The sequence below is a fragment of the Orbicella faveolata genome, unplaced genomic scaffold, assembly GCF_042242905.1.
Source record: "Orbicella faveolata isolate gen_17 unplaced genomic scaffold, um_ofav_v1 contig_15, whole genome shotgun sequence".
Taxonomy (NCBI): domain Eukaryota; kingdom Metazoa; phylum Cnidaria; class Anthozoa; order Scleractinia; family Merulinidae; genus Orbicella; species Orbicella faveolata.
Window position 1 is genome coordinate 6,234,660 of NW_028301542.1, and position 27,879 is coordinate 6,262,538.

Consider the following 27,879-nt stretch of genomic DNA (forward strand, 5'->3'; position numbering starts at 1 on the left):
AATGCTAACGAAATGAAAATTAAAATCCTGTGGGCGTTGCCATGTTTTAGTGTCGGCCAGCTTTACAATCAGTTTGTTTTAGATAACAAAGGAAGAAAATTATAATTCTGAAGCGAAAAATTCCAAATGCTAATGAAATGAAAAATTAAACCTTTGTGGGCGATGCCATGCTATAGTGTCGGCTAGCTCTACAATCAGTTTGTTTTAGATAACTAAGGAAGAAAATTATAATTCTGAAGCGAAAAATTCAAAATGCTAATTTGTTATGAAACCAGAAAACTGAACAAGATAGTCGACGATGCCAAATGTTTCCTCAGCGTCAAGTTTCGTCTCACAGAAGAGGACTGAAATGAGATGTTCTCCGGCAGCTGACATGTTCAATCAGCTGTTAATCGCCTAGGGTCGTTTAAGAGTTAAATTTCCGTTGTTTTTAGAGCTGAAGTAGACATGAAAACTTAAAGAAGCACGACCGGAAGGAAATTAAAACAATCATATCACTTGTCTAATCAGGATATCAAGAATACAGCCCTATTTCCTCCCTTCGTTCATTAATAAACCTCCGAATGCAATGTGCAAGGACGTTAAAACGATAAACTATAGATGCTATCGTGCAAAGATCACAAATTGTAATACACTCCTTTGATTTCTAACAGCTGAAAAATCATTTAAACAAAGATTGTAGTTGAACCTCGATAACAATCAGGTAACAAAAAATGCGACACCGGTTATTGGCTTGAACTTAAACAAAAACGTGTCACAAGCAGAGACTAAGCTATAAGGTGAAAAGAAAACAGTACGACATGAAAGTACTGCATATTGGCTTCCATTTGAAAGGTCACACACTAGGGCCTCATCACAGACTTGGAAGTTGGAACCACATTGTACAGCATAATAAACAGTACCACATGAAAGTACTGCTCAATAGCTTTCTTTTGAATGGTCACACACTAGGGCTCCATCCACAGAATTAAGAGTAAGAACCACCTTGTACAGCATAATACACGGTACCACATAAAAGTACTGCTCAATAGCTTTCATTTGAATTGGCACACACTAGTGTTTCATCCACAGACTTAAAAGTTAGAACCACCTTGTACAGCGTAAGAAACAGTACCACATGAAAGTACTGCTCAATAGCTTTCATTTGAATGGTCACACACTAGTGTTTCATCCACAGACTTAAAAGTTAGAACCACCTTGTACAGCATAATAAACAGTACCACATGAAAATACTGCTTAATAGCTTTCATTTGAATGGCCGCACACTAGTGCTTATGCTAACAATCTCTTATTGTATATATCGCTGACTTAAGTTCAAACGTTTTTTCTTTAAATACCCCTAGTTTTTAGTTTTTAATTACTTAGCGATTAGTTAATTGCAAACGACCCCACAAGCTCATGTAGCTTTAATACTCATTGTTTTAAAATAAAGGTTATCTATCTAGTGTTTCATCCACAGACTTAAAAGTTAGAACCACTTTGTACAGCATAAAAAACAGTACCACATGAAAGTACTGCTCAATAGCTTTCATTTGAATGGTCACACACTAGGGTTTCACCCACAGACTTCAAAGTTAGAACCACCTTGTACAGCATATTAAACAGAACCACATGAAAGTACTGCTCAATAGCTTTTACTCAATCTTTCACACACTAGGGTAACCTACGATCATACCCTCCCTCCCTTATATTCAGACACAGGATAACACGAGGGCGAACCCATGATTTCCAAGACAGTTTGCGTTGGAAGTGGAAGAAAATACTCAGGAACAATGACTTTGCCGGCTCTTATTTGAAGCCTAGACAGTCTCAGTATACCCTCGTTCTATCGTCTTGTGGTATCGTCTTGTGGTATCGTCTTGTGGTGTCGATGAAAACAAGATTAAGAAAGGAAACCTTCCCTACCACAGAACAGAGACGGTAGACAGAGAAAATTTCCTTTTAATTTTAATTAATAAATCCTTCGCTTAGACAGGCAGGAAAGACAACTTTTACCCAATTATTAAAATGCGCACTGATAATATTTAATGTCTGTAAAAGAAATGTGTATTCGTTCTATCAATGTTTTCGATCGTGCCTGAAAACCTCGACACATGAGAAACTCGTGCTGTTCAATTTGTTTGGATTATTCTCCTCGAAGGAGCCCAGCCGAAGTTATCCATTTAAAATTTTACTAACTGTCACATTTGAAATCTATGGCATTTACTAAGCTAGAGATGACAGTGTAAACAACTCATGCATTAATGAATATTCTGGAACTTAAGTGTTTGTAAGTTCTTGCGATCGAGTGTTACCAGTCATCGATAATAGTCATTTCAGAGGGTTAAGGTGCTAAAAATTGAAAGTGTACCCTCTGAAAGATAAACATTTCCCAATTCAGAATTTGTTCCTTTGCCATAATACAAGTTGTCTTGGCATAATGAAAATCGAGAATCTTGCTCATGTTAAATCAGAGTGTGCTCTCAGAACTTCACCAGTGTGGCGTTGCCGGCTCAAAACTGAGCTAAAATTAGTTTTACAACTATATAAAAATAGTACTTTGTGTCGGTCAGAGAATTAAAGCACAGCTTAAGCATGTTCCAGAGTCTTAAACAAGTCTAAACACAGAAACAAAAATCTCTTAATTGACTCATATGGCAATCAAAACAGTTTTTAATTCTTGTGGCGCGAGTTCATTGTTGTCTTGTTTAGAAACAAACTTCAACATAACGATCAAATGAAACATTCCATTCGTTCACTGACTTAAACTGCTCGGCTAAGGTAAAGCCATTTTCTCTGAATTCCGTCCAATATTATTTTTAGATTTCCTAAACAACATATTTTCAATAAAGTCAATTAACATTAATGAGAAAATATAACTACCACGCATAAGTCTATATTGCACATTTCTAATATATTGTATGTTTGGAAGAAAAATGGTTCTTACAATCAATGAATGCAAAAAAATTCTCTGATTTTTGTGAGTTGCATGCTTACTTCCCACAAAAATGTTCCAGGAATTTTTTTTGTGGCTTATTTCAGTCTGCAAACTGGCTTGGGAAAAACATTGTAAAGCTGCTTGGAAATGTGGCCGATTTGCTTTGCAAATATGCAAAAGAAAACAACAGTCAACTTGGGCAGGGATTATATGGTTAATGGCGATTAAGTGGGAGTAAATTATATTTCTAAGATTGCTTGCGTGACCGTACCGGTTTAACCATCTAAGAAATTCCTTACAAAGAAATTAAGTCGAGGTGCGTAACCCAAGTGAGTAGTAAGGGAGATAATTAATCAGATAAACAAAAATGTACGTCTACTTTATCGACGAGCCACAGGGCTAATAGAAACACGAAATAGAGCATAATCAAACTCAATTAGATTTCAAACTGCTCGTAAAAGGCTTGTGGAAAGTCCCACCAAGGAAATTAAATCTCATAAAAGTTTGCCGCACTGTACTATGCAGAGGCGCGAATTTAATTCTCCCAACAGGTTTCTACATATTCTTTAAAAATCCACTATGGAGAATCTAGCAAATACATCGAGAAATTACATTGATTAGCTGATTAGATGGCCGTCTCCCATATCCCTTAAGCTCTTTATTCATTCATTTGTAATAGATAGCATCTGTTTATCACTTCTTAGTAGAGCAAATTCAACGGAATGTTTTCTTTCTTTCCCACAACAGTTTTCCCGCCATAAGCCCTCGCCCTGGTAAAATATTTATTTTATACTCTCAAAGGCTTAAATTATTCAATCTTGCACTCATTTTTTGTTTTTGTAAACAGCTCGACCTGTATCAAGAATATGTAACGGGACCTTACTCAATTACTATATAGTGTTCTCCAAAACGGTTATCCTGATGACGCTATATAAGGCTTAATGATTTCACGCTTAATTCTACGAAACAATTTCTCGTGCATCGTTTGCATTCGTCATTTTCTGTTTGTCCGTTCGTGGCATCATTAAAATCAGGCTGAGAATTTTAATTACGGTTCATAAGAAATATTTTTTTTTTTAGTAGCCAATACTCATAATTATCTGAAATTAGAAAATTGGAAAACCTAAACCTTGTGATCAATCTGGTTATCAGTTAAGTCCCCAATAAACTTAATTTAATAACTTGTTGTTTCAGTAAGATCTACCAAAGGACACAACGAGGTTGAACTCAATATCTCATTGCATAGTTTTACACTTATACCACCCATCAATATTTATCACACAATCGTAAGCCAGCTATTAAGCATATTTTTAACTACATGACGTAATTTCCTGACAGACAAATCGCACTATGGCCCTACAATCAAGACAGCTGGTGCAGTACTAAAATTAATTCTGCTACAATTAGGGAATTCCATCCGTTAGTTCAGTTCAACAATTAAACCGCAACCACCATATAAGACAAAAAAATCATTTCCCTTTGTGTGTACGTATGTTGCAGTGACCTGAAGGTCTTTTCTCGCTGAGTGATATAGAAAGGGCGGACAAAATGTTATTTTAGTCTAATCCGCTACTTACAAATCCATCTGTTGCAAGCCCTGTGCGTTGTAAATCGCAACGCGTGAAAATATGTATCAAACGAAACGTTCCTTGAAAAAAAGCACAACAGAAAAACCTCGAGACAAACAAAGATGGACTAAATATTTATCATGTGATTAAGAGATCTTTGCAAAGTGTGGTAAATAAATTACTCGCGAGGCTGCACCTTTCATTGGTGTTTTAACACATTTCGCATCTTCAGCCGAAGACGCCGTCGAATGACCCTGACCGTGTACCAACACCTAGCAAAGGCGCATAAAAACCTAAGTCAATATACACCTCCGTAAACACTTTTCTTCTTGTTTGTGGGCGATCAGCTTATTAAAGAAAACAATTATTTGTCTCCCTTTTTTTATCGGAATTTAACGAAAAGTCGTTTGACCAAGGAATCGCTCAACTGGTCACGTCTTAATTTGCGGTAACGATTTTTAATAACTCAGAGATGACATCGCACACCACGTTTTTGTTAGTTCTCACGGGTTTTGACGAGTTCTGGTTGATTATTGAACGGTTATGACGTTTTTAAATGGGATAACAAACTGCGGAAGGCCCCCTGGATTCGAAAATTGCGGAATAATTGTTCAAACATTACTCTCACTTCTGGAATTGCGTAGGCAAATAAACAAGGCCTCAATCAGGAAAATTCCTCAGATACCATCGGCTATCTGCTGTTTTCCATCAAACTAGATTTAAAGGAATAAAATAATAGCTCAGACCGACTAAAGTATTCATGTTCTCTAACAGCCAGCCCGCCGGTAACATTGCTCTGTGTGTAAATCTCCCGGCCGTGAAGACACGTATGGCTGATGTTGCTGATTCAGTGCGCGCAAGATTGTCTTGAGGGGCCATTGAAAAGCGGCAGTGAGAACGTCGTTTTCTCTGAAACAAATTATCAAGAGCCTTTAGAGAAGTGTTTGTGTGACGTGGGCTGTTTTGCGCGATACATCTAGAGATTGTTTGCGGTTGAGTGTTAAAAGGTTTAAGGGGACATCCAAAGCGAAGCCAAGACTTTGGTTTTCTGTTAATACGATCAACCAGCCTAGTGCTATTTCGAAAAGGTATTATTGGCAAAATAGCTTTATCTCCTATTCTTGGCGTTTTTTAGCGACACGATATTGCGTCAAGGGTTCTAAGTACAATGCTCAGCCTGATGATGTTGTTTTTGTTTCGATAATGGTGACCATGCGTTCTCGTTCCGCTGGGAACTCGAATTTGACGTGTTATATCGAGTGAGAGCTGTTAGACTACAGCTGCCCTTGTGACCTCCTCATACTGCGCAGAACCGCGAGGAGATTTTGTCACAGACTAGAAACCTCCCCAGACTATGGTTTTCCACTTCATTAAAATTACATCACTTCCCACTAAGAAATCTTTAAATATTTCTACTCGCGTGTTTGAAATCATTGTTGGACGCAAAATGTCTCCACCCCAGGGAACATCCCAGTTACAAATCTCCAGTGGCGCGACACGCGAAACTATGCCTTGTGAAGCGGCAAGGGTTCAGTCGATAACATTACATTAAATATGTCTGACAAATGAGGCATTCACAGTGTCATTACCTGTACTGTACGAGAAAATCAAAGCATACGGCAGTGGGGCTTTGTAATCACAACTGAAGGTAAACGTGTTTGTTTATTGTCCCTGAAAGCATCGCAGGGATATTACATAAACTCGTGCGTTTTCAAACACAACACAGCACGTCAGAACGCGCAGCGGGGAAAGGAAAACGCTACAGAAAGACATAGTGACCCGTGTCAGTACAGATAAAAACTATTTTCAACGTTCAATATCAATCTGTCAGTTGCCCATTTATAACCGTGCAAAAGGGGTTTTCTTTGTAAACTTCTCTGGTCCGGAAACATCATGAAATCGACAGAGCTAGAAAAACCACTAATGTTTTCCACTCACCTGGATTCCACTAAGGACACAAAGCATCTGAAGAATCACTAAAGTGGCTACCGCAACCAGTCTCGTCTGTGTTTCCATCACTGAACTTGTACTGTCTGGCGGAATATCTTGGGTTCTCCTACAGCGATCTGCGACCGTCTTACCCGCAGCTCTCTTAAAGGAAGACTGACACACGCTGGTGATCTCGAGGTCCAAGTCTCCGCTCTGGATATTGTGTTACCGCCACGGAACGGACAGACAATTTGAGTAATCGTTTCTAAACAAAAATATCACGGCCCATTACGAGTAATCGAGACTGTTTGTTTAACAATATTCGTTGACGTGTAGCATTTGCTAGCAGGCGACTTGGCGTACAGGAAGCGAATCCGCTTTGTAGTTAATCGGGCAGTCGCGACCGACCGTGCTTGCTTACATGCCGATTTTCGCGTTGGCCAGTGCACGACATTGCGCGAAGCAAATTATATGTTTGGGATCTTTTATCACCGAGCGCATTCCAGCTCCTCTTATCTCTAAAGAGTTCTATGATTGTTTACAGCAGCCGGGAAGTAGAGCACTGCTGCAGAGATAAGAACCAAGTACATATAAAGAGAGAGGTCTTAGGTCTTTTAACAGGACTTCGCGACATTTTACTCGCTTAAATAAACAATCGTAGAGATAAATTAAAAGCACAATTTTCAATGTTGACTGTTGCAATTTCGCATTCGTTGACATGACAAGTGGATGATTGCATAGAAGAAAGGCACCGTTTCAAAATGGAGTTTTAGGTTACCCCGGTGTGAAGGAAATCTTAATTGTCAATCAAAATTCGCTATATCATATGTCAGCGACAATGAAGATTACAAGCACACACGCTTTTTGCTATAATTCCCGATACGAATCGTTTCCCTTCAAATAATCAGCTTTCCTTCAAAAGTCACCTTGAAGTTCAATCGAGGACTGAAGATACTTCGAGAAAACGTCTGTTTGTATAGTGGAAAGTCGCCTTGAATCGGGCGAATTGACCAATCAGGTGTCAGTTCCACATGCAAAAACGACTTATAATGGACACAAAGAATTAGAGAACAATAGGTTCTGCGATCTGTAAAGGTTTTTTCAAAACAAAAATTGTGGATCAGACAGGACCAAAATAGTAAAGCAAAGCTGGTTTAATTCAAAATAATCGCTAATCACTTGTTCCTTTCCCATAAAAACGTGCTTAGCACCTGAAGTGTAAAAAATGCTCGACGAAGTGTCTACAACGGAGGACGCCGCATTTGGGTAGACTGTTTATAATTTCCTAGAGCCCACACAACTCGCTTTTAGTTGTCGTCTTAAGCTTTCATAATTTTTCTTCACTGTAGATAAACAACCAGCGGATTACAATGGCGGGGGATGAAACCGTGCCAAGATTCTTAGACAAAACTAAAAAGTACTCAAATCTGAGAAAGTTCATGGGAAAACGAACTCTTTAGACAGCCAAAGGGAAGGTATTAGGAAGCCTTCCTGCCCAAAGAATGGAACAGTACAATGAAACTTAGTCCGAAAGACCGTCTTGTACGGAAACTGTAATAAGAATTTCCTTTTGACATTAATGTGTACGGAGATCCCAATTCATCTTTTGCATCTGGCATTTGTCATTTTTACTGAACGCGAATTGTCAACAAAGATTTTGCTCAGAATCTGTCGCAATAACACATCTCTATTTTTACTGAGTTTGCTTGGTCGTTTCTAGAATGAAACAGGAATTGATTGTTCAAATAGCTTTCAGCAAAGCCCTTGTCAACTGCGAAGGCTCTCAATTCTTTCGGTAGCTCCGCTTTCATTGGAAACCAGGGAGTGACAGACTAAGTGCATAAATTCGCTTATCTGGAAATCAAATTTTAAACCCTCAAAACGAATACTACTAGCTTCAATTCCGGAAATTTCATTACGGCCCTGCGAGATTTATACTGATTAAATACTGAGGGCGATTTAATTTTTTTGACTCCAATTTGTCTTCGATTTGTCGCAAGCCTTCTATCGGCCGGAAGGGCACTTTACAAGCACTTTAACGCCTCGCCAGTTCGATTAACCAAACAACTGACCCATCGGTAAAACAATACGAAAATCATCTAACAGTTTATGGACATGATTAATGCTTTTTATTTTTAATAACTGATAACCGCATTTAACAGCTTAAGCTAAGCATTGACACTACATATGGTTTTTTGTTTCCCGCTTACAGAGGTATGTCTTCAGTCACATCGGACATTTTTCTCAATGTAAACTGCTTGATAGAAATTTTTCATTTTTCCCTCCAGCTCTTTCGAACTTTACAGAGCTTTACGAGCTGCATGTAGAACATAATTTCTCGCCAATTAGGGTACAGGGCCTCTTGGAAGCTAGACAGTGCATGAAAAAAAAAAAAGATGTTTTCGCTTGTTTTCCTAACAAAATCTGGGCTTGCTTTAGAGATGACGTCACCATTTTCACGATAACATGACGAAAGCCTGCTTTGCATATGAGGTTGAATATAGATTGTGGGTACATGCATCTTGTTTTTGAGGAGTCTTAAGTCTCCAAGGCATTTTATTACCCTCTTCTCTGTACGACTAGTACTTATATTGTGCTCATTGCATAAGGATTGTATGGTGGCGACTGTAAACTAATTCGTTTTCGCCATGCAGTCACGCACGAAATACAACTGAACACTATAAGAATTGTTTTGATCTCATACTCACCTCGCCCGGCGATCAATACTGTTTTCCCGTTAGCCGTAATTTTGTGACGATGCAAAAATCGCTTACACAACGACCGCGGCCTGTTCGGTTATCTCTGCTGCTGGGTTAATCTGATCAAAATTTGTACTTCGGCTTATATCTAATAAGTACGGCAGATTACGTCAATCGTTAAAAGAATGACTGGATTATATAATCTCGATTCTACCCAGCCAGTTCAGCTCAAGAGAAATGACTTATGTCCTGGTGTGGGAAAATTTTTTTGTAAACTTGCTGTATTTTAATGTAAACAGTGCGCTATGTGTCCAGCATGTTTTTTTAGTCCACACCAAGGTCTGTGACCGCACGCTCTTTGGGTTTTGACCACTTAGTGGCGAAGTGAAACAAAACAGTTCCCTGTAGTATGAACTGTGGTTTTTTTAGTTCAGTAAAGCGCTAGGATGTGCGATGCTGTACGTCACAGAATTGTTTATTGCAATCAAGTAAAATATCGCAGTTTACGTCAGCGCCGAGGAACCCAGAAAACGTCATTCTTCACCTTAAAAACACGAACATTTGCTTTCACTCTCTTCAACTAAAACTAAAATGGATCAAATTACATTGAAAGCTTGAGCTGATCCAATTCTCGCGCGCGCGCGTGTGTTTTCCGGTAAAACTCGAAACTAACTATCCTTCAGCTTTAGAACACGAAGGAAAACACAGTCCGTTATGAATAAATTTAATTTCCGCCAAGGTTCAATCAATATCACTTGTTTATATGGCTACAAGGCCTTCTGCACAAGAAGCGAGTGGTTAGGCGCGTCAACAGAGAATACGATTTCGCAAACTATATACCATTTATATAAAATTAATTTAACGGGAAAATTGTACTGTTTTCTCCTCTTTCTTTATTCACTTGCCCGTTGCTTCCTTCTACTGACCCCTTCCCAATATACTCTTCATCTACTTGTAAATACTGAATTTTCAAGACCATTTGTTCCTTTCGTTACATCTCAGTAGTTATAGGCAATCAGAGGGTGCTTTGTCAGTGATAGGGGAGGGGAGAGGATCCAATTAGCAGAGACGTGCTCCCCCTGAAAACTCGTACATCTAAGACTGGCGAAAGTAGTGCATTTTGCGAGATTTTAAGACTGCGTAGTCATTTAATTCTGTTTGTGTTTTGTCGCTGTCTCATTGTGCTGTTTGTCGACACAGGTTGGCAAGCCTAATCCCTGTCCAGCGAATGTCTCGTTTACCCTGGTAGAGAATATGCCTTCGCTTGCCTTAGATCCTAACCAAATGGTTTTCATGTGCAAGTGCATTTCATCACATCACTTATCTTAGCGCTCGAAATCAAAGTTGACTTTTTAAAAATTTGCGTCAAAAATTTTCTCAGCATCCCGGTCTTGTTTCTATGTTACTTATGCCGACTTTAGAGTTATTACACAACTTGTTGACCAAGAACTGAGGCAGTAAAGCGTGATAAAGCCCCAAACTAAATATGGCGAATCGACACAGAGAAGAAAATAAAGTTTCAAGCATGTAACATCCACTGAAGTTTACCTGTTGTGATGAGTTTTACTAATGACTTGCCGATGAATTATCCATAGCCGCACCGCCGCTAGCTTTTTAATAGACGTAAATGTTCTGCTCTGCTCAGTGACCCTGGACTGAGAATGGCAAATCCAAGCGAAAGTGAATCACGGGCCTTGCTTGCGTCTGAAAAAAAGAGGATTGAAAAATTTCCGTCAACAAAGGTCAATTCCTGAATGAGGCACAGCCCTCTGAAATCGAGAGAACAGAATGCATATCTAGAATTTCTTGCCCACATACTCACGGTTTCGGTTTCACTCTAACAATAAGCGGAAATGTGGGTTAAAAAACAATTAACCTATTTATGGTGTTGCCTTTGTCCGAGCGACTTTTGATATCTTTTTAAGATTCGGCGATTGCGAGTGATAGAGCAAGACAAGCGGCCATTTACTGGGCCATTAGGCTGGATCTTGATTAGAGTTATTCCGAGCTATTTTCCAAGGGCCAGGCAACGCGCCTTCAAGTCGCAAACGGCACTATTAAAGATGAGAATGATTTATGACATAACCGTTTCTATTCCAGTGAACAACAGCAATCACACATTTAATGGATTAAGACCTTGTAAAAACTGTTTCGCTATCAATTAGCCAGCTGCTCAAGTAGAAAAAACTACGTCTTCTTTTTGTGGGGCGCACATGACAGTAGCTGGCAGTATCACGAGTTTGATACAACGGTTTAGAGTTAACCTCAAGCTAAAACACGAGGTTAATTGTAGTCAATTGTTTCTTTGAAATGACTTTATATTGTAAACTAATTTAAAGTTCTCAAAATCTTGTTTGCATGCGAACTCATGTGGAATATTGGTTAACTATGCGGGTGAGATGAGTAAAACAATAAAATCGTATTAGTTAAGATAAAAACAACAGATTTGCTTGGGTGCTAAGGCGATAAGTCTAATCAGGCTGTTTTCATTACAATCTACGTTACTTTTATTGTCATATTAGTTTACGGTTGTGTTTCCGTTCATTTCAACTGGGCTTAACATGGCTCCCGAATGCCGACAAAACGACAAGACTACCACTCGTTGGTTTAATCCTCTAACTACAAACATTCGACTTGCGATGACAGCCTAATGATGAATCATTACGTTCACAAGCCTTGACTAATATTACAAGGCTTCTCCGAGAAAACTGTTTTTATACGCAAAGGTTTGTTGAGTTCTTTATTGCTGACTTCTGCATGTCTCGGCCAGTAAATTAATCCTAAATGGGCCAAAAAAAGTTGCAAGATTCATAGTATAAAAACTGATCGGATTAGCCTTTAAGCACGTAATTTTGTTAAAGAGGTTAAATCTGCGTTTAAGTCAGTGCACTGGCGTCGCAAAGTGGATCAATACCGAAGCTCCCACAGCGAACATCCGTTTGGAAGACATTTTGGCGCGCATAGCTACAACCTGGAGTTGACCTGCTGGGGAGGCCGTATCACCATATGGAGATAATATTTGAAAGTAAGGGGAAAATACTGAATTTAACTCCTGGAAAAAAAAAAAAAAGAAGCTACGGTTAACCATCTGGGATTGATAAGGCAAACGTTTTCATATTCAAACCCGTTTAGCCATATTATACACTCGGGTAAAGCTCGAGCATATAGTGGAATCGAACTGGCTTTGGCGCGTGGAACAATTTTTAAAACCGTGTCGAGTCACTGTCTACGCAATTTATAGCTCAATTAAAACTACAGAACGCACAGAACGTTGTGCCACATACATACCTGAGCGGAACAGCACTCTGCAATGTAAATAAGCTAATTGCGAATGGTAAATAAAACTAATTGAAGTGTGATTTGTGGCCAATGTGTGAGGCATTACCAGTCACTATCAACAGACGTTAGTGCCTATACAGTAAACAAGCCTTCTGTTACGTCCATTTCAAAGTGGTTATGCTAACAGAGGATGTCACATTAATTAAATTACGGTTTTCATCTGGAATAAATTAAAATGAACGCTCATAAAACGACAAACATGTGAACTGATCATTCTATGATTCATCACGCGTCGAAAAATACGACGACAAACTACTTAAAATGAGGCACAGTGAAACAATCTGACAACTACTTACTGAGAACTTCGCCAACGCAATTCCATTGACCTGGTGCCCTCGTTTTTCCTCTTTATACCTTCTGTTAAACGTTGCGGTTAGACACACTGACTTTCCCAACTCGTTTTAAATATTACTAAGAGTCGGTATACAAAGTAATATCTTTAAGTGAATATCGTCCTTGCTTCTCGCACAAAGTTCGTCGGTCAAGGTTGCAATATGGTCTATTATACCGACGGATGTTTGTGCGGAAGTTGCTAGGGAGATGAAGAGCAGTTCTCAGCTCATCACAAACACCATTTCCTGACCACAGTCTTCCCCCAATGCACGCGCAAATATTTACTTCGAGTGCTGTACGGAGGCTTAAAAAACATACCGAGCCCTTAAGTTATTCAGTTAAGAACTCAGGCACTCTTATCAACAGATTGCAAATGCTAGTGCGATAAGAAGCAATGTCAACAACATGTAAAGTGGTAGTAACTCTAATTTAAACAAGAAATAAAGCACAGCTAATAAGGCACACGCTTCAGTTTCGTGCGGTTTCTATTTTTAAAAGAAATTCCGTGATCGGACATCAAACACATTGAGAGAATTGGAGCATCTACATTTCACTATCCTGTTTCTTATTGAAACACCGGCATGCTTTCACGAACAGACAACACGAACACTAAATGTGATATTACAACTTTAATACACTGGTATACTATAATGATTCCTTGTAAACATAATTTGTTTGTGTGAATACAAACAACTTCACTCTTTAGCGGCATCTGAGTCTAAAAATCTCCCCTCCCATGATGTAGACTACTTGGTTTAAAACATGCAAACCTGCTTACGTTTTCTATTAATTACTACCATATCCTGAGTGAAATATTTAATTAAATTAGATAATTATATAGTCGTTAGCGACCACTGTCTGTTTCAATGTGGACTCAAAAAAAGCACGTCACGAGAAGAGTGAGTTTTCAGCGACAAAATTCCAGAGTGCCAGACTAGGTAGGATAATGCTATTTCGGGGTATAACCACTGCTCTGTATCATACAAACGTTCATTGAATGAAAATGTTTACGTGCTAGCTAAATTTAATGGCGATTTCTCGGTATTCGCAATGAGAAACCTTTCCTAGCAGGGGTGAGTGCGGTTGAGAAGAGGGGGATTTTAGCTTCATCAGTCTTATCCTGTGGATGGAAACTCACCCTTGGTCCAAACTATCTATAAATGGAACGGAGCCTGCCAGAAATTTTAAGAAGTTAACCTTTCCAGGGCAGGTGACTCGCTAAGATCACACAGAACTACCGAAATAATGGTTCTATATTGGCTCGATCTTTTGTAATGGTATTGATCTTTATAAATAATAAGACACGCTGTTTGTTATGCAGTTAATGGCTTAACTATTTTTTTTCCTCCGGAAGAGAGGTATTAAGTTAATCTTCTACAATGTTTGAGTTATCAATTTTTCACGTTTTTCTATCATAGCTGCGGCGAAATTCTCCACTTCCTTAGCAGATAATTATTTTGAGGTATCCAGCGAGTAGTAAATGACTTTTTACTTTTAAACATTGCCTTACGTTAAGCCCATGTAAAAAGAATTTTATGGTAAGGATGGTTGGTTAGTGGCTTCTATCATTGAAATTCAATGTGAATTCAGGATAGCTAAAGAAGCCACTATTCTCCAGCTAATTTTTGTAGGGGTATAGAAATTATCAAAATGCTAAGCTAGGCTGATATGTTTCTTGTTTGAAATGAAATGATTGGTACCACATTACCTACAGCTGTCACAATCGAGTCACAGAGTCACGAGGGGAACTTCTGCTGAAGGCACACGAACTGATGTTAAAAAAAAAAACAAAAAAAAACAAAAAAAAAAAAACAAATGCATATTTCCTTAACCATGATATGACATCTGCTGACAGCAGAGAATCCTATTTAGATTGAAACCTATCTGCAATGGTAGGGATCAGGGTGGTTATAGAGAAGTTCAACACCTCGGGGGCGCGGGGGGTGGGGGTATACTCCCAGAAAAAAATTGGGTGTGATGTGCGGCTCACTTCCCAAAACCCTTGCTCTCTTTAAGATACCCTACTTAGGCCCGTTTCACGAAAGCTCCGGAAACTTTTCGGACCCGTAAAGCCGTAGCAAAATCTCGAACCTTACGATAACAGAGTTGTTTTGTTCACATATTCTTAATATGAAGAGAAGCTCCCTTCACACAAGAAGTTTCAGGCGTATACACTTCTCTGTTTTTAGATATAGGTGGACTAAAAATGGCTTTACGGGCCCGAAAAGGTTCCGGGGCTTTCGAGAAACGGGTCCCTGACCCTTAAATCAATACTCTGTTTCACTGTGAAGTGCTTTTGTTGATAGTGTTATCGATAATGATGAAAAAGTAGCTTCTTCTAAAAAAAACGTACCCAATTCAAGGCTAAAGTGCAAAGCCCATACCCTATTTAAGACCAAAATAAGCAAATGTCTGAACAAAACGGCTAAAAGGCCATACTCTTTGAAGCCCGCACATACCTATATAGCCCAAGTAGGGGAATACCCCCGGGGGAAGTGCAACTCGACGTCGTATCTAATGGTAAACATGGATTAACGAGCGAACAGCTGCTTTCAACTGAACAGAAAACGATCTTAAGTTAATCGAAAACAACCTTCTTGTTTACTTAAAGAAATTGCCGGATATGTGCTCATCGAGCAGCTTCGATCTCGCACCCACAGTGTGTTCAAGCAATCAGTCATCACTAACTCGGTCAGTTTTATCCCGTACAGACCTCCCGCCCGGTTTATAAGAGTCATGGTGACGCGTCAAGAATCAGTACCTCAAAACTAGAAAAAGATTTTACCTCTCAAAATTATAAAAAGGAATGGCAGTCGTTGCTGCCTACTCGCCTTTCAATTTCCCAAACGTTTGCCTGCTCAGTTCATATACCAAGTCAAACCTGCTGAAACTGAGAAGAGGAGAACATAGAAGAATGTGAAAACGTGACTTCATATATTTCCCATCAAATCTTGCGGCCTGACTATAGATATATCGTGTCAACATATCATCACGTGGTACAATTGTCTGTGCCACAGATCGACTGTTTTGTTGCGACTTTGTAAAGTTGGTCGCGACTTTTCGACATTGGGAGTACCTCACTGTTATTTCACCAAGAACAAAAGAAAGATTTTTCTGATTGCAAACAAAATCTATTTTCTTCCTTTGAGCTGGTTAGTTGTAATTAACAGTGGCTCTAAAATTAGATAGTAGTTCAATAGAGTAATTTAAAAGGTCGGTGACACAATACCACAACTGGATTTACATTTGAAAGTCGGTAAAGTACTTTTGACATTGGATATCAAAAAGCTATCGATTGCCGAATTGAAAGCACGTAGCACATTTAAGTCGATATTCTTAGTACTATTTGAGAGTAGACTTTAATGAGCTGCACGTAGCAAGAGATCTAGATGGCCTAATGTGAGAATACGTTTCGCCTCTGTGGGTGGACTGAAATACTGAAAAATAAATACATATTTCTTAAATCGATTACACGTAAATCGATTACACACTTGAAAGAAGCAAACAAGTATTGTAAATTGAACACAGACGGCAGCAGCCATACTTTGAGGCACCATGGCGAGAATGCTAGGTATTTTTTGATAGGACGTCGCTTGGTAGAGAAAACCTACTTCTTCTGATTGCATGTTTTACATGTAAAAGTTTAGCCCTGGGAACCACTAACAAACGGAAACTAAAAGCCAAAGCATACCAACATGTATAATGCTTAAGTTCTTACTATCTAAGCATGGGAGAATCTTGACCGAGGTCGTGAGTACAGAACGAACCCAGTGGGGTCTGTACTCACGACCGAGGTCAAGATTCTCCGATACAGACCGACTAAGCTCGATTAATAAGATGTTTATTATAAGCCAAACAAAAGAAAAAATTCTTTTATTGAAACTGGTTTGCACTAGCTGACATTTTGCTTGCGAACGGCGATGAGCTGAACTCAAATATGCCAAAGTTTGCTCGTAATCTTTACTTTTTTTGTCATCACTCTTTTGACACTTCCTCTAATATCTTTAGAGGGAAATAGTCAATATTTTTGTATTTTTAGTTTGCAACTTTTTCACCGCAAAATATAATCGGTCTAGATGCCGGTCAAGATGGGAAAATCTAGACCGCGTTCATGATCGATTTCAGCCAATCAAATTCGTGAATTCGATCGGTAGTTCCCAGTCCTTGTGCGACACAGCCATATAATAAATACTAGTTATGCGACGTTTTCGAGTGGTATACTATAGAATATCCCATCAGACACTTGTACGTATTTTCTTGTTATAGACTCGAGCCTTTTATTAGGCGAGTGTGTATACCAAGAAAATACGTACAAGTGACAAGTGGGATGTTCCATGGTATACCGCGACAGAGCGTTGTATAACTCTTTTATACCATACTGTAGTGGCCAACATAATCAATGCGACTTACGCGCGGCGCATGATGAGAAGGTTGGGTGTAATACCAGCAAGTAAATAACGGGTAAACGGCTTTCCTGAATTCTAATTGGCTCAATTTTCTACGGCATGGTATAAAGGCAAATAACTACTCGTCAAGTGAACAATATCACAAGAAAGGTACACGCAAAAAAACAGATAATGAAATCATAACTCCAGGTTTCTCGGAGGTCTGCATCCAGGGGGAGCCTCCCCCCCCGGGATGGGGTGCTCGTCAGAAATTTTACGGAAAAGAACTCCTAAGAGGTACTAAGATCCTGTTTTGTGGGCGTGGCTTGAAATTTTTTTCTCCCCTAAGAGGTACCAATTCTTACATAACACATAATCTCCTGTCATATTTTTTTTTCGGCTCAATACCCTAAAAAGTATCGGAAAAGCTCTCGCTGTGGACCTTTTGAGGCTAAATCCCCTAAGAGGTACCAAACCCTTTTTTTAACCCCTTAAAGGTACGACGAGCACTCCCCGTCCATTTCATACGGGATTCATCCCCCCCCCCTGAGGGGGTTCTGCATAAGCCAAGGCCAAGGGCAAGGTAGCTTAATCAAGACCACTCAGACAAATGAGAGACGAAACTAAGAACTGGGAGAAGAAACACTTGAACTAATGCAACAACTGGGTTTTGGACGACCTTGGATCACAGGCAAGGCCGATTGACAAAATGCAAACTAAGTTCGACAGTAAAATAAACGTAAAAACTTAGCTTTTTGTATAATGACACTTTCAGTGTTCACCAAGTCAAACGTAGTTTTGAATCAGGACAGGTTTTGAAACAAAGGTAAATAACCAGGCTATTAGAAGTAAATCAATGGATAAAATTTTATCCCAGCTTAGCCAATTAAACAAGAACTCCACTGCATTGTAAGAGGCTTGTTAAAAGATAACTTTTTTCAAATTATTCGGACGTTTTTCTGGTATTACTAAACTGATACTCAGTCGTATCTCTTTCAGAGAGCTCATGTGTTTCCAATAATTTGCGTTGGCAAAAAAAGTATCATTCACTCGTTCGTCCGCGCTCGTGCGTGCGTCTGTTTACTGGGCATTCCTTCCCACGGGCGTTTACTCGTTTTCGCACGCGTCCGTGCGTTCTTTCGTTCGTTCGTTCGTCGTATACATGACTTGTTGGTGCACCCGTAGAGAACTAAATAGTTTATGCAGAGGAGCACCCCCAGAGGGGACTCCATATGAAAGGGACGGGGATACTCGTCGCCTCGCTAAGGGCTGGATGGAAATCATGAACTTTGGTCCAACCTTTTAAGGTGACGAAACTCCAAACCTTTCAGCTGTCAAGGCTTCTTAAAGGATTGCACGCTGTTTTTTTGGTCTAAATAAAATAGAAAAGAAAGCAGTCATATCCCTACAGCTATCATTTGACAGTCATTGGTATCTTTTAGGTGTCAAATAAAGCTCGAACCACTCCTAGATTGGTCTCCGGCTTTCGGGACATTTTTGCGTACTATAAATGTTTAACACAGTGGTTAAACCGCCAAGCTGAATCTGCGGACAGCCTTGTTAGAGAAAATCCTTGAATATCTCCACGGAATGAAACTAATGAAACAGGAAAATGCCGCAGTACAATAACCGATTATCAGAATGATTCAATTAACCTCCTCGTCTTATTTTCTGGGTTTGGAAAAAGACGATAAAGCCAATAAAGGAAATAGTATTAAGTAATTCCAGTCATACCAGTGTGTCACCGATTTTCCGCGGAGAATACCATGGAAGACGCAACATGTTTTTCGCCGTTTAACGTCGTGTGTCGAACTCTTTTAACATTCATTTTGCCACACGGGCAGGATTTGAATTATTTTTACCTTGCCGCAATAAGAGTAATTATTACCAGGTGCTTCACATCTGTTGTACAGTTGTTTGATCATCCCGTTTCAGAATAAGCTACTTGGCAAATCTTTTCTTAGACTTGCATTAAGCCGAGTGATTGTCAGCTTGTCAGCTCCACAACTACATTGATCTACTGACGAAGCGTATGATTCGGTTGGTAGATAATAACAAAAACCGTTATGCTATTAGATCAAAATGTTTGCTGTGAGAAATTGCAAAGTAAATAATACTTAAAAGCAAATTGCTTTTAAATTAAGAAGGGATTTATCAGTATAAAGATACAAATGCTAAAAAGGATGTCGCCACTGTCTCATTACAAGATTTATTAAACGAAGATAATACCAAAGAAAATGTAGCTAAGCCGGTAGTTTTGATCATGAGCGCTGCAAAAATGTAACAGGTTTTTACTTAAAGGTTCACACTTTTTAATCCTGGGGACTGTAGCTATTTCTTGATTATATTGTTTTCGCCCTTGAATACATATGCGCTTTGCGTGCTCATGATTGGAAAATTAGAAACATTCTGTGCAAGTCTATATTTGAATTGCTAAAGAATGTACTCACTAACAGCTTAAATTGTTAATTTTTTCTTCATCTCCTTTGTTACTCTAAAGTACACCCTATGTCTGAACAAAAAGGCAAACTCGACATCTCTGTTCCCGACAAAAAAGTCTCGAACACCATCAGTGTAGGCGGCACAAGTTTATGTAACATACTCTAGGGAGCGCCGCTTGATGATTTCTTGTAAGCAATTCTGCGATGCTAGTTTACAACATATGTTCCCACGGTGTTTTTTTAACCGTCCATCTGAAATCACTGATAGCCTTGTTAGAGAAAGTAATTGAATACATCTTTACAGATAATTTTTATGAGATCGGAAAATGCCAAACCAGTGTCAATTAATAACGACCTCCATTCCGGAGCATTAAATTAAAAGCAACTGCCTTATCTTGTTTCTTTGTCTTTTTTAAAAGCCAATAAGAGATTTTCGATGAATAGAACCTACTAGAGAAGGAAATAGGTAATGTTATTCCAATGTTTCTGAGCAGCAGCGCACGGGAAGTCAAAAGCTTAGGGGAAACATCTCGGAAATTTCGCTTTTCGTCGCGTTTTAATTGCTTTCATTTTGGTTTTTGCGTTGAATACAAGCAATTGTATTTCTGGATGATTTCCATCTGTTTTACAGTTATTTGACCATCAAGTTTCATACAGTTATAAGCCACAGTGAAGTTCATTTCTTAGAGTTGGACTAAAAGTGCTTTTTTAAGTCCATAACTAAATTATCAACTGCATAAGATTGTTTGTAGATAATAACAGAAGCCGTTATTTTTATTAGATTAAAATATTTTCTTTGAGAAATCGGAAAGTAAACAACACTTAAAAGCAAATTACTTTTAAATTAGAAAGGCCTTTTTCACAAGATAATACCAACACGAAAATGTTGTTAAGCCGGCAGTCAGAAAATGCTGCATAACTGTAACAGGATTTCATGTAAAGGTTCTGCTTTTTAAATGCCTAGAGATTTAGTAGAATCCTGATAATCGTGTTTTGCCCTTGACTATGCGTCGTGCCAGTAATTGGTAAATTAGAACCGGAAGGGGGGTACTCCCCTATATGAGCTGTATAGGTATGTGCGGCCCCAGAGGGTATGGTTTTTCAGCCGTTTTGGTCATAAATAGGGTATGGGTTTTGCACTCCAGCCTTGATATGGGTGTTTGATTTAATAAGAAGCTATTTTTCGTCATTATTGAAAAGAAAATCAACAAAAACTCTTCACAAATTATGTTTACGGTAATTTAACAATGGTCTGAACTAGGGAACTAATTGCAACGCAGGTCTGAAATAGGGTTTTGATTTAAGGGCCAGGTCATAAATAGGGTTTCGAATTTATGGTCAGGTCATAAACAGAGTAGGGAATATCGCAGATTTTGGTCATAAATAGGGTAAGGGTTTTGAGAAGCGGGCAGCACACCCCCGCCCAATTTTTCTGGGAGTACCCCCCGGGAATTAGAAACAGTCTGTACAAGAGAAAATTTAATTTTCTGAAGAGCGTACTTACCAATCCTTTTATCTGTGGTGCTTTTCTTGAATATTGAATCTTCTCCCCCCTGGAAAGCAGACCATATTTTTGACCAAAAAGACAATCAGGTGAAAACTTTAACTCCGTCAATATGGGCGGCACAAGTCTGTATAACATATTCAGGGATCACCGTTCAGATTTCAGGATTGTCTGTGATACTAATTTATAACGTGTGTGCTCAATGTTCCTACAGTGGTTAAACTTTCCAGCTGAAACCACTGATAGCCTTGTTAGAGGAAGTAATAATCGAATACCTTTACAGATAAAACTTGTGAAACATGGAAACGTCGCTCTTCAACTCAGCTTAAGGCAGACTTCTTTCGGAATGAGTTTAAAGCATGCCTCATCTTACTTTGTTGACTTTGTAAAAGTAAAATAAAGCGGAATAAATAACTTTACCTAAGTGTCAAATGGATTGATATGTTGGCTTCGAGAAATATGGGCAAGCACTTGAAACAATACTTAGAGGCAAATTGCTTTTAAATTAGAATGTGCTTTATCAGCCATGCTAAGAAGGTTTTCACAACGGTCTCATCACAATATGATACCAACGAAAATGCTGCTAAGCCTACAGTTAAAGTGCTGCTGTGATAGAATTTCATCATAAGATTCTGCCTTTTTAATCCATAGAGATTTTTTAGTTGCATCTTGATAATCGTGTGCTGGACAAACGCTCCAGAAATTTAGCGAGATTTCGCTGAAAGTCCCTCTGTTCTTTCATGAATCTCCAAGAATTTGGTGATATCTTTTTAATGGTTCTTTAATACATTTGTATGCATCATGGATGTAATTAGAAAATTATATTAGAAACATTCTAGAGCAGACAATATTCCATTTACTCAAGAATGCACTCTCAACCACAGCATTCAGTTTTTTTGGCAGTCAATTAAATGGCCACACTTTCGTGTCTTGTTATCAGAGCGTGCGTTCTTGAACACCATATGGTGAAAAAATCATGGCCGGATATTGTGTGTGCGTTTGCGTGTAACCTTGAGTTATCTCGAAGTAATGCTCCGTCTAATTAAATTTTTCCTTCCGATATAATCATAGCCATCTTTTAAAAGTTGCCAAGTACTTTATCGGCGAAGAATGTCTCACTTAATAACAAATGTCACAGATTTCCCAGGTGATACCGATCCGGGGGAACACCCATATAAATAGGACGGGGTTGTTCGTTGGAAATTTTGAAAAGAACCCTTGAGAGATGCCAAGAATCTGTTTTGTAGGCGTGGCTTGAAATGTTTTTCATCCTTAAGAGTGACCAATTCTAAATCAACAAATCATCTCCTGTCATACTTTTAGCGGGTCAACACCGTAAAAGGTGCCGCTGTGAACCTTTTGAGGCTGGACAGGCACACCTCGTCACCCCCGTGGGGGGGGGGGGGAGGGGGCAGGCGGGGTGACGATGACCACTGCATGTTATATTTCCGCTTCTAAGGAGTGCAAAGAAAACCTCAATAAACTGAACCCGGAAATTGTTCCCACCAGTTGTCATCTTGCTTCGTGCTCTTTCTGTGCTGTGAAATGCATAGTCATGCTGATTCCGTCGAACGTTTGTTGGAGAAAGTTCGAAATATTAAGCTGAATTCAAATTCCTGAGGATAAATCGTTTACCAAACATCATCTATTTTAGATTGTAATTAGACATTCCAAACAAGTCGGCAAGCCTGGTTAGCACGGAACATGTGCTACAGCAAGGCGGCAGATGCTAATATCAAAATGGTAATCAACTGTTAATTACTTTTACGAAGGAATGAAATGCAACGGTTATTTAGGTTTTTTGTTTTTCGTTTCTTTTTTTAACGTTTAAGTTTAAGGCGTGTGTTTTTGAACATCATGGTGAAAGATCGTGGGCAGAGATCGTGATTGCTTATTTGCGTGTATGCTTAAAGGAAGTTGTTCCCACAAGATGCCCCACATTTCTAGTTTCTTGTTCACATGCAATGTCAGTGCTGTTGCGATATGTTCGTGCTGTTTCTGTTTAGCTGTTGTTGGAGATTTCGGAAATATTAATTCTTAAGGATAAATTGTCTGCCAATGAAATCTACTTTTAGTGTGTTACCATTAGACATTTCAAACTGGTTAGCATTCAAGCCCGGGGGGGGGGGGGGGGGATACTTCCAGAAAAATTGAGTGGGGGGTGTGCGGCCCACTACCCAAAACCCTTACCCTATTTACGACCAAAATCTGCGATATTCCCTACCCTATTTATGATCTGACCAAAAATTCGAAACCCTATTTATGACCTGACCCTTAAATCAAAACCCTGTTCAGACCTGTGTTATGATTGGTTCCCTAGTTCAAACCAATGTTAAGTTACCATAAACATAATTTGTGAAGGGCTTTTGTTGTTTTTCTTTTCGATAATGATGAAAAAGTGGCTTCTTCTTAAAAACTTACCCATGTGAAGGCTAGAGTGCAAAAACCATACCCTATTTATGACCAAAATCAGCTAAAATCTATACCCTATTTATGACCAAAACGGCTGAAAAACTATACCCTTTGGGGCCGCACTTACTTATAAAGCCCATATAAGGAAGTATCCCCCCCCCCCCCCCCCCACGGGCATTCAAGTCTGGTGAGCACGAAAGACACGAAACACATGGCTACAGCAAGGTGACAGTTACTATAATCAAACTGGTAATCAACTGATAATTAGTTCTAAGAAGCAATAAAAAGGGACCGTTAAGGTTTTGTTATGGTGATGCCAAAAACAGTCCTGAGAACTATTTGCAACAATATGAACGAAGTCATTTGTTTCTAAAGAAACTGCATGCTTTATAGTCTTTATTCGCTGGCAAATGAAACATTAAGCTATTTATTGAATTGATGTTTATAACGGTGAAATAAGATGAGATAATTAAGCCTCACTGTTTTGTGACTTTTAATGATAAAAAAATAATAAACATCCTACAGCAGAACCGTAGGATGTTTTTTACCATGGTAGGTCACAAAACAAAGTGGCTTAAGCCTTAATTATCTTATCTCGGCCTTAATAAACTTCAGGTCGATATGAAATAGCGAGCAGTTTCATTTGCTCGTAAATAAAGCATGCAGTTTTTTTAGAAACCAATAACTTTATTCATATTGTTGCAAATAGGTCTCACGTCACTGTTTGCATCACTGTTATTTGATCAAAACTTACTTGTTACCACCTTGATAATATCTTCGGCCGCCTTGTTGTAGAATATTTTCTGTGCTAACGAGGCTTGCCGACCAGTTTGGAATGCATGTCTAATTAAGCTCTAAAATAGATATTTTTGGTAAACGATTTATCGTCTGGGACTGCGATCCATCTTAAATGCTTGACGGACACAGCACGACTATATCACAGCACCCCTGACATTGACTGAGTGTGAACAAGAAACAAGAAATGTAGGACATCTTGTGGGAACACTTTGCGGATTCAAGCGCACTCGCCAACACTCAACTACGCCAGCACCACGATCTTTCATCGTAGTGTACAAGTGGCAAAGCCTTCAACTTGACCATTTACGATGAAAGCAAAATAACGATACCATCTCATTTCTTCTCAGAGCTATTTACTGCTTAATCCACAGACGTCCCAAACTCACGATTCGAGGAATAGATTAAATATTTTGAATGAAATTAAGAAAATATACTCACCTCGCCTGGTTTCTGTTGTCCATTTGGCCTATTTCGTCATGTTTGGGGGGTTTTCATCTATAGAAGAGGGGCGTGAAGGGATAAAATGGGCTGGGAAAACGGGATTTACTGCATGCTGGGACTGGGATTTAACCACTGGGAGTGGGATGAACAATTTCGAAAATGGGAAAGGGATTTTTATTTTTAGCGCTCTCTGACCCTATTTTTTGACACCACCGCTTAATGGAGTCTATTCTTTTGAATAGAGAATTAACATTCTACATCATTCGACCTCAGTAGACACATAAAATCATTACAGTTTTCGTTTCCGCGTTCTAGCAACCAGGCTCCACACGGTTCTATTGTTAAGTTCTGTCAGTTTTCCTGGTCAGCGGTTTGTTGATGATGGAATGATATGTGCAAGTTTGCACGTGGCGGGAAAGATAAAAATTGCGTCCAATTCGCGGATTACGATCATCGAAATCAAGTATATTAACGCAAAAAATGCTGCAATACACACGGAAAATTGTAAACTTTCGTTAAACTTTAATTTGCAGCCCGAGAGAATTACAAAAGATGATTATGGAAAAGTGTGGAGTTGAGGATTCTGCTGCGAAGAGGGGGTTTGCGGGCCATACACTGGAAATGTTTTATGTAGGCCACATTGAACCAGATAACCCTAAAAAAGCGCCTTCTGTATTGCGAACTAATGATCAGATCGAAATGCTTAGAGAGAGTGAATCATGCTCCTTGTTCATCCGGAGGATTCAGCGAGTGCCATCTTTCAGAAAGGAACGGTAAACATCGTGTTTGAGAGTTCATCGTCTTCAACCTCAGGCTCAGCGGCTGCAACTTGTTGTGGCACTGCTACCTGCACGAGCAACACAGGCAATGACTTGGGTCAAACACCCAAAACGGCAACAGAGACCATTAGGAGGAAAAGTGGGGAGCAAATTGCCCAGAAATGATGAAGCAGAGATGAGAGTGTGGCAATTGTGTAAGGCAGCGAAATGTACGACAAGACAACACGATGGACAGAACTGGGACACTGCCTCTGAATTTGTATGAAACACAGACATTGCTTAATCCATTAGATTTGCAATTTGTACTTCCTCATGCGCAAAGCTCAGTGCCGGGGAAAGTGTAGAACGTCCAGATGGTGGGTCTGATGAACAGCCTGCGGAGGTTCTCACCTGCACTGATCAATGTGACGAGTACAGTAGCAGCGAAGGTGGAGACAGTGAGTCTGACGAGGATTGTGCAGATGATACAAGTGGTTTCCACATGGTTATGCCAATAAGGGCTGGAAGACAGAGACTGCTCACCGAAAAATGAGAGATTTTCTTCAGTCCAGCTCAAGGTATGTGTGTATCCAAACGACGCCAGTCCGCGCTTTTAATCAATTATACACATTAGTCTGCAAACAATCACTGGGAATGGGATTTTAGATTTGGTAACTGGGATTTAGACCAAATGTAAGCTGGGAACTGGGATTCGGCAAAAAGTTGGGCTAGGGACTGGGATTTGGTACCCCCCTTCATGACCCTCCGTGTATCACGATATTTTCAGTGGTGAGTTTAATCCTGGATTTGTGCTTCCACGGACGAACACTAGTGCTAAATGAGACAAATTGTTCCCGTCCGTTAAAGCGTCCGTGGGAACATAAAAAGAAGACAAGATGGAGGATCTGTCACCGGGAGAAAGCCCGGGCTGGCTTCGGAGTGAAGAGGGGGGACAAGGAGGGAGCGATCCGTAGCTGGAGCGAAATAACACGTCTCATTGGCTCGTCAGAGGTTAAAAACCGGTGCAAAGAAGCTGCCGACATGATCACCTACGATTTTCAACAAAACGTCCAAACCCCCAATCTGCAGCACAATGGCATGTTTTACAAGCGCAAGTTGTGGTCATACAACTTTGGTATCCATGACTGTGTGGCCAACCAGGGTTACATGTTCATGTGGGACGAAACCAAGGCAAAACTTTAACACAGGGGCGAGGTATGTTTCAGTTATTTCCTTAACAGATCTTACCTTCAGATAAACTGCCAAGGGATTGTTGAAGACAGTAGTTTTGGCGAGCGATTTGTGAGAGTTTTGCAGCGCCAAAATGACAAACTTTACTTGAGGAAACACCTGGTTTAAAAAAATTTTAATTGATACAGTAATTGGGCGAGCGTAACTTGTGTTAGCTCCAAAACCTTTCATTCTCGTGGATATATAATTCGTAACCGTTAAATTTCTCTTTCATTTTAGTTTACTTTTTTTTGTTTTTTTGATTTGCCACAAAACAAAAATAGAATTACAGTACAATGATGAATAAATTACAAAAATTAATATACAAGATTACAATGACGATACAAAACTACAATTTATATATTTAAGGATAGAAAACAAAATGGCTAAGGAACCTAATAAAAACCACGGGGCTCTAAAGCTTAGGTTCCCTCTCAAGAAACACCAGATGACTAAATTCAAATTCAATATATCTCTTCCTCAAAGCTCGCAGTTTTAATCCTCGAGCTAGTCGCTCTCGGAAAACTGTTCGCTTCTCGCAACAGATAATGTCCGCGGACACAAATATCCATCCGTCAAATGGAGGCTGTTTTTATTTAGTATAAATCTACTAGCGTTCTATCATGAATGCCGTCCTCTGATTGGCTACGCCACTCACTATCTATTCTGTGATAGATAGTGAGTAGCGTAGAAGTCTGGACTTGTCAACAGAATTGCGCCGCTTCTTGGCGTTTTAGAAGTGTTTGTGAAGAGGATTTAGATAAAGTTTTGAACTACCTGTGGATTTATACTAAAACAATTAGATTATGAGCTCGAGGTTTCTTGCTGTGCCCTCGTCAACTATCACGCGATAGACATCTCGAGCTCATTATCTAATTGTTTAATAACACCACATTTACCTTATCTTTTATAGGTCGCTTGCAAGTTACTCTGACGACTGTTCGGGCCAGAACAAGAACCGCCCCATTATCAGTCTTTACGCGGAGTTCCACCGAACTGTCGTGTACGAGGTACTTGACCGTAAGTACCTCGTAAGAGCCGGACACATGATCCTTCCAAACGACACCGATTTTGGTGTTGTTTATTGAAGCACTAAGCAACAGCTAGTTACTATCAAAACCAAAC

The 27,879-nt window shown here is 39.4% G+C and overlaps 1 protein-coding gene, 1 long non-coding RNA gene and 1 pseudogene across 5 annotated transcripts in view; 2 read left to right on the plus strand and 1 right to left on the minus strand.

Moving 5' to 3' along the window:
- LOC110058670 (SPARC-related modular calcium-binding protein 2-like) overlaps positions 1-13,172 on the minus strand; it is a 38,030-nt gene extending 24,858 nt beyond the window's left edge. The window contains exons 1-3 of one of the 4 annotated variants that reach the window (XM_089288167.1): positions 12,749-13,172; positions 10,662-10,817; positions 6,424-6,679 (exon numbers count right to left, since the gene is read on the minus strand). In XM_089288167.1, coding sequence (XP_089144293.1) covers positions 6,424-6,501 — 78 coding nt within the window. In that variant the 5' untranslated portion in view covers positions 6,502-6,679; positions 10,662-10,817; positions 12,749-13,172. Of the gene's footprint in view, positions 1-6,423; positions 6,680-9,122; positions 9,237-10,661; positions 11,374-12,748 lie in introns of those variants that run through there. The other 3 variants (XM_089288166.1, XM_089288168.1, XM_089288169.1) reach the window with 3 other exon arrangements.
- The window catches only part of LOC149113262 (uncharacterized), a 216,184-nt gene that overhangs the window by 147,629 nt on the left and 40,676 nt on the right, over positions 1-27,879 (plus strand). The window lies entirely within an intron of this gene.
- Positions 26,289-27,842, plus strand: LOC149113264 (uncharacterized; annotated as a pseudogene).